Source organism: Syngnathoides biaculeatus, chromosome 3 (assembly GCF_019802595.1).
Source record: "Syngnathoides biaculeatus isolate LvHL_M chromosome 3, ASM1980259v1, whole genome shotgun sequence".
Classification (NCBI taxonomy): domain Eukaryota; kingdom Metazoa; phylum Chordata; class Actinopteri; order Syngnathiformes; family Syngnathidae; genus Syngnathoides; species Syngnathoides biaculeatus.
In genome coordinates this window covers 4648074-4656146 of record NC_084642.1, presented here as the reverse complement: position 1 = coordinate 4656146, position 8073 = coordinate 4648074, and the positions used below count along the sequence as shown (strand labels likewise).

At 42.1% G+C, this 8073-nt stretch overlaps 1 protein-coding gene across 2 annotated transcripts; it reads left to right on the top strand.

The window, feature by feature from the left end:
• On the top strand, window positions 1-2094 carry ctxn2 (cortexin 2). Of its 2 annotated transcripts, none has more exons than XM_061814473.1 (2): window positions 1-564; window positions 1454-2094. In XM_061814473.1, the coding sequence occupies exon 2, from the start codon at window positions 1514-1516 to the stop codon at window positions 1757-1759; it is 246 nt and encodes an 81-aa protein (XP_061670457.1). In that variant the 5' UTR covers window positions 1-564; window positions 1454-1513; the 3' UTR covers window positions 1760-2094. The 2 variants fall into 2 exon arrangements, with proteins under 2 accessions (XP_061670457.1, XP_061670458.1); XM_061814474.1 differs by having other exon boundaries at window positions 1-857.
• The last annotated feature ends 5979 nt before the right edge of the window (window positions 2095-8073 follow it).

The following is an 8073-nucleotide window of genomic DNA, read 5'->3' as shown; positions in this document are numbered from 1 at the left end:
TGAGAGTCAGCATTTCTCCGGCCGCGTAAAGCGTGACTTTCCTCCCTCATTTCGGCGTAGCCACTTTGAGGGCAAAACACAAACACACCCAGTAGGCTGCAAGGATGCAAAAGGGAGGAGACGGAAGATGGCTCGTTTACAGTGCATGCCGCTGCGGCCATCCTTTGCGCTGCCGAGGAAGGAATGTTATGAATGAGTGAGGCGGCGGGGCAGCTGAGTGAGACTAACAAGTGGTTGCCATGCAGCAGGAGCGTGTGCGTTGCTATAGGGAGGGATAGATAGAGAAACGGAATGATAATGAGCAGCAGGGCAGCAAGTAAGACGGCGCGAGGGATGAGCAGCAGCATCCCCGAGAAGCGACGCATCCCGGCATCTCTCCCCTCCTCGCCGCTCCTCTCTTGCCGGCTTCCTTTTTCGATTTTTGCCCGTTTGTTTTGGTGAGGCAGGGGTCTTCAACATGCTAACGCTGGAAGGTGTCAGGGATGTATTTGCGCAGCGTCTGGGAGGGTGGACCCCTGCAGAAGATGCGCTATCAACAGGTCTGTGAACGGCGCCACGATGACGGTAAGACGGCTGCTTTTCCACCTCAAGACGTTCACCCGCGAGTACAAGCTCTCTTTTGCTCGCCATGCATACCTGAATGCTGCTAATCACCCTACTTTCCTCCCCCCGTGTCATTCCACCGTCTATCCCATTCACTATCCCCATTGTCTTTGAGCCACCTGCTGCTGCTTTAAAAAAAAAAAAAAAAAAAAAAAAAAGATTGTAGACAAAATACTGGCAGGGGCAGACTTGCAGCAATTGTGTGCATTCTCTGCTTTTTTTTTTCTCTCGGATAAAATAACACCATCTGGCAGGTATATATTCTTCTATGCAACAGGTCGAAAGCCATTTTGTTTCCTGAAACTAACATACAGTACACAGCGGCGTGCCTTAATCCGACGTATTGCACGTTTTAATTGTGACCGCTTCCCATGTTTAACATTTGACCATAAGCACTGCGACACACTTGGATTCGAACTCAGCCTGTAGCAATGTGGTCATGCTTTAGGATATGATGTCCTCTTACTGCTGACTTCACGTACCCCCTCGTCCCCCCCCCCTCCACACACACACACACACACACACACACACACACACACACACACACACACACACACACAGACACACACCTTGAATGTTTGCTTTATCTTCACGTCTACAACATTGTGCCAAGATGGAGGGATCAAAGTTTAGCCTAAGAGAAAGAAGCTATTTCTATTCCTTCACCCTTCATGAGTCACGCTTAGTTCTTGAGTGCATTGCAAATAGTCTTAATTTTCCATTTTTTCCGAGCTATATCCTCATTTCTTTCTGCTGGTACAGTGGATTAGTAGTGTAATGAGCTGTCAACGGATTGCATCTATCTGCGCAAAGGTAGCAATCTGAAGCCGTTCACGTCATCTCTGTCTAGGTAACATGCAACCAGTGACCCCGTCCGAGGAGAGATGAGGCACCCCGATGTTGATTTACAATGTGCAGCGTCCACTACAACCACTCCCTGGCTGCCATGAGCGGAAACGACATGATGGCGCACTCTCTGACTCTGGAACAGAAGACGGCGTTTGCCTTTGTGGGGATGCTGCTCGTGTTCCTAGGACTGCTGATTGTGAGGTGTTTCCGGATCCTGCTGGACCCCTACAGCAGCATGCCGTCCTCCAACTGGGCGGACGGCATCGAGGGGCTGGAGAAAGGGACGTTTGAGTACGCGCTGACTTAACACAGGGGAACAGACATCCGTAGATGTCCTCACAAACGTTGCTCACTTTAGGCTTTCGTATGCATTTCAATCAATCACTGGTGGGGAACACACACATAAACGGGTCACCGTTGCTTACCTGACTAGTTGCAAAAGTACATTTCAAACAAGTGCGATTGGGGATTTGTGTCAATGGTCAAGGTTGGACACTCTTTATGAGAGTCTAATGAGCAGTTACCATAAGTTCATTTCTGGGTTAACCTTTTTCCTACGGGGTTCTAAGGACCTGCAGTAAAATGTGAGCATGGGTTCTTAGAACCATCATTATGCTACAAAATCCCGCGACCAATGTGAGGATAAGTGGCTCAGAAAATGGATGGATATGGATACTGAATGATTTTTTTAAAAAATGTATGTCAACCAACCGACAGTTTTGCACACTTTACTTTCCGTCTATTCATCCTCATTGAAAGTTTGCACCTTTGAACATTTCCAGGATTTTGGACCCATTGAAACATGTCTCCGATGGTCCAGACCAGACACTGGAGCGACAGTACCTATGTTGCTCATAGTGTTTGCTCCCCAGTCAGCCTCGACTGGCTTCTACTGCGTTTACGGAAACGGCCGAAGCTCCCTTTAACCCTCGCCTGCGGAGAAGCTCACGGGGAGAGGTGGAGGCGCCGGTGTTATTGCGATGTAGACTCAGGGACAAGTTTCCTAAAGTGAAAAGTCTGAAAGGCAAAAGCGATTGCACATCTGCACGGCAGAGTCCTCCTGCACAAGAATGCGTGTGATTGGGTACAGGGTAATGATGGGAAGTTGGTGCGGATTGGGAGGGCCAATCAAATCCAATCTGTCAATGAATCAAAGACTTGCCGCCGCTGCTGTGTACAAATTTGCTTGACAAGTCACGTAAGGGAAGCCGATTTGTATTATGGTGTTACTGTTTCTTAATGATGCAAAAACCATCATTCAGAGTTTGTACCGCTGCTGTTGCCATTGAATGATGGCTCACTGTTTGTTGCCAAAGTCTGAGCGAAAGAAACACGTTTACTATCCATTTCATCCGGCCCGAATGACAAATGATAAAGAACGTCTGTCAAGAATCCTGTCCAAAGGACGGCTGACGGAGCCAAATAAGGTTTTCGAACGAGAAAGGACTCTCTCGCTCTCTCTCTCTTTTTCTCTCCCTTCTTCTCTATTCTTTAGTGCTGCCAGACTCTCACTACCTGTCTGCATGGGAGAAGGTCACATTGGAAGTGGACATTTATTTGGACCGTGGAGGAAGTCGTTGCCTTTTTCTCAATCACCCTCACTTTCACCCTCGAGACAACAGAAGACTGGACTGTTCTAGACGGCGCATCGGTCAGGTGGCAGGCCGGTCAAGGTTTCGTGTGTTTTCCTTTGCAAATCTCTCCGGTTTTCCCAGTAGTGCTGTGAATCTGCCTTACTGTGACCTTCAATGGGTTTTATGTGCCTTCATCTAGAAACATTACAGCTCCTGTATGTTGTGTGGCCGTGCGTGACGTATCATGATTGGCGGATTTGTGGACATGGATGTACACGTTTCTTGACAGCATTTGGCTCAGTGATGTTAAATAAATGGAATTTCTTCATTTAAATGTGTCAATTTGAAAGCTTTTCGGGAGGAATTTCAATGCCGGTCCCTCTAAGCAAGGCTGTGATGCTCATTTTCGATGCGGGCCAATCGTAGCCATGGTTTCCCTCAGATGGCACCTCCCCCTTAATACTAATTGGACACAATGGACCTTTCCGATGGCAACCTTAAGCTCCGCCCCCTTAGCCATGTCCCACAAGCTTTCAAAATGGCGAGTCAACATAACATGTTTGAAGTCGATTCTTTAACTCACATTCCAGATAATATTGCGGTACGTTTATTGCCAAATGGGTCAGACTTGTCCAAGAGAGTTCTACAGAGAGGTCTCAACTATTTCACGCGAGGATATGTACACGGAATTAAGATTTTGGACGCAATGCCAGAGTAACAGAAAAATGTTGGCGATCCATACAAAAAAAAGTTTGACGTCTCACAAATATTGAAATCCAACAGGATAAAATAGTGGAATCGTACTGCGCATGTAAAGCAGGATGAGTACATTTTACTTGGAAAGATCACAAGTAATATCATTGTAGTCTATAGAAGTGAGTGGGTGTATTCATTTGACTCAGTACTCTGTCTTAAAAGTCTGATGTGATACAAATGGGCACATAGACATTTCTCTTGCATGACATTGCGCATTTACATATCACTAACCCGACTCTTTGGCATCAAACATTACACACTACATTAAGTTGTTCGTGCGCTCTTCCGCAAGCCTTAATCCATCGTAGACACTTCGTCAACTGCGTTTTAGGCTTTGGAAAAGGAGTCAACCGGGGCCCTTGTAACCGAGCCGGATATCTTTCATCAGAATTGCACGTTCCCCAAGCGCATCTGAGGACCATTTTCTTTATAACATTAACTTTTCCAGGCGCACGCTACTGACAACCAGCATTGCGAGTGGGATAATGTGGCGAGAGGGCCGTGTCAAGCCAGGGGTTAACACAAAGCGGCTATCTGATTGGCTATTATTGTACGAGTGATTGTCACGTCGGAAAGGTTCATTATAGTGTATATAGTGATTATGAAAAGTCTACACACCCATGTTGAAAGACCAGGTTTGTGATACTATAAATGGGAGCAAGATAATCACACACACAATAAAATGTTTCAATCATTATTTTAACTCAAAACCAGTACAATTGAATTCTATTTTTTTTTTTTCGAGACGTGCAGCAAAAACAATCACAATCACATTTCAACTTGTGTTAAATGGGAGTGAGCACGCACACACCGGCTACAATTTAAAGTGCTTTTGATTGAGCAAAAGAAATTTTATGATATTCTAGTAGACATTTTTTGCTTCCTAGCAATAGCTTGAACGTTTTGGGCAAACAATGACTATTATTTTGTAGGAGTTCATTCAGTAATTCCCCCCATCTAGGGCTCCATAAAAATAGCCCCAAAGCAGGACGCCGCCACCGCCAAGCTCCACCGAAGTTGGGCCGGTTGATGAACAATCAGTGTCGTGTTTGCACCAAACAGCCAAAAAACGTCAACCTCGCTTTCATCTGACCTAATCCATATTCCTATATGTATTTACACCATTTAAAGTGAGATTTTCACGAGATTGTCACATGCACGAAAGAGCCAGTACTCGTCAGAAATTCCTACTTTCCCTTCAATGTTGCCGTCAGCCGCTTGGGAGCCTCCCTGGCCATTTTTTGTCCTCATTCATATTTTCTCCACTTGATGATGACTGGCTTCACTGTGGTCCATAATATATTTAGTAATGCCAAAGAGAAAAAAAATGTACCCATCTCCTGACTGATCCCTACGAACAATTTTCAACCACAGTATGCTATTTTTACATTTAAAAAATGAGTTGAACAGGAAACGGTCACATTAATGATAGAAATTGCTTTGACGCTGCTCTCCATCTTTTTATATCTACGGTGTCTATTGTTAATAAGAAATTTGATTTGAAATCAGAAGTAAACTGAGACAAAGCCAAGTAAAAGTTTGTAGAAATGTATGCAATGTGATGGAAATTAAATAAACAAATGCTGTCACTCAAAATCACTGAAATCACCGGACAAAATAAAAACCTCCCCAAGAATCGCTGGCAACTGTTGAAGAAATGAAAATGAAGAAATATGCGATGTAAATGATGACACAAACGAGAGGCGGGGAAGGGGTCACTTTCTGTAAATCCAAGTGGACCGTAAAGAACGAAGATGACTGGCGAGTGGCCAAACAAGACATCGATGGGAAATGAATGTCGTCTGGACGCGTTTCAGAAAAGATGAGACGTACGGATCAAAACGTGATTGATCGGGTCTCGTTATGAAACACATTTTATGAAAAAAACAAACAAAAAAAAAAAACCTCTCAGCTCCTGCTGCTGGGGGGGGTCTAAACAATCTAAGTGCCAAAAGGGACCGTGTCATGGTTTATGACTTTGAAGAAAACTGCACTGTCACAGGTTTAAAACGTGGACCCATCTATCTATCTATCTATCTATCTATCTATCTATCTATCTATCTATCTATCTATCTATCTATCTATCTATCTATCTATCTATCTATCTATCTATCTATCTATCTATCTATCTATCTATCTATCTATCTATCTATCTATCTATCTATCTATCATATCTTTTGAGTATTGACAACACAATATTGTAATAATATTTGGGGCAATCTTTTTCCTTTCAGAAAGTGACAGTTTGACTGGTCATCGTTTTCAATGGCTTTCACAATGTCCCTGTCTCACCTTGGCCACTTAAATTGTTTTTTTTTTTTTCTTTTTTTTTTACTAGCTTCAATATATATAGTCACATTTTGCTGTTGCGGCATCCTTGAATTATCCTTAAAAGTAGAACTTTTAGTTCATATTGATGCGAAAAAACAGACTCAGCAAAGGCATCGTTCACGTAGCGAATAATATGCGGTAAGCACAATACGTAAATACAATATTTAAGTACATGTGGACCAGCCAGGAAACGCCGCAAAGTGTGTTCGCAATGACACTGTAGCTCACACATAAGTTTAGAATACTCCCCACGCAGTATATTCAAGCGAACACTTAAATTACTTTTTTGACACAGTTTGCTTCATTTTTAATTTAGTTTTCTATTTGATGAAAAGGGAAGACCAAATACTGTTCTGCTTTGATACCGCATAGGATGGGCAGCGATCTACGCCATCATTACTCGTGGATTTTCGCTTTCCACAGCGTTTTCCTATCCCCCGTGAATAGCACAGTTCATATGCAGTATACAAATGTATCTCTACTATTCTGATATAAAGACACATACAGTAGAAGCTGGCATATACAGTATGTACAAATTATATTAAGGAAAACGTGCACAGCGTAATGTATAAACACCAGAAGCCCATTATTTAAAGTGCTGCGGGCTTGTGAGCCTGCCTAATGAGCTAACAAATATTTTATAGCATTTTATTCTTCCTGTTTGCAACTTGTGCTAAAAACCATTTTAATGACAATCTTGGACATGGTTGTATTATCATAACATAGGTTAAAAATATTCACTTTTAATTTGAATACATGAAAAATTCCAAGTTGCCACCATTCAACTATTGTCTGCAGGGTGATTATTTTAGTTCATTTCATATCTACAGCACTACCCCATGCCCCAAAATTATTATTATTTTTTTAAGTCTGGATGAGAAAGGACACAGCACAATCTCAAAGACGCTAATAAGGGTTGCAATGATAATTCCTTCTGAAATTTGAAATTCTTCTCACAGTCTGAAATTTGATCAAGGTTTGATGGTAGAGCAATAAAACGAACAAAAAAAATATTCTTATTCTTGACCTGTTTTGTTTTTTAAGGTCAGATATTTGATTAGAATCCAACTGTAATCACAGCAGACCTCAGTGTTCAGTGAACACTTGTTACAAAGTGTAAGAACAAGTAGTAAGACAAATGATAAACCTTAGCTTTTACTGATTATAAATCATAAATTTTATCACTTGTGGTCTTCGGACCGCTCCAGCCTTTTGTGTCGTGATAAGGCCACAAGAAACAATGTCTTTTTTATTTTTATTTTTTTAGTATCAAAACTTTTTAAATAGCCTTAAACTGCTATATTTAGTATACTCAAATTCAGTTATTGTCCAAAACCAGCAATTGTAAAAGCGCCACTAGAGGCATTACTCGTGTTTTTGTACTTTATTAATACGTAAATTCACATAAACCTAAGCCTAGATGATCGGAGGAGATTTTAGGTAAGAAAACAATGACATTTTTTAAAAAGCTTTTTAATGTTTTTTTTTTTTTTGAGGGGGGGGGCTCCCCTGCAATAAAATAAATAATTTTTGCTTCTACAAAAATTCCTTCTGGTTAGATTCAAGCGCTGCACATTGTCAGATTGGACTAAATAGATTGGAAGGTGAGCAATACGTTGATTTTCAGACTCCAAACCAACATAGCCAAGCATGATACTAGCATGTTGTCCTAATCTGACAAATTTTAAAATTCACAGCATGAGCTGCATTGTGAAACTCACCAGGCGATTTTTAGTTTGAGCTTTCGTTCACTTGCTGCATCACATGAATGACTCAAGATCACTTCTTCAAGGAATAAGAAGTATTAAAAGCAAAGGCTAGTGCTAGCTTGTTCATGCAAGTCCCTTGTGAGGATAAGCGTGGACGTAGACAATAGGGTGCTATTTTTTTAAATTAGAAACATTGCATATTTGGCCGGCACGGTGGCCTCACAGTTCCGAGGACCCGGGTTCGATCCCGG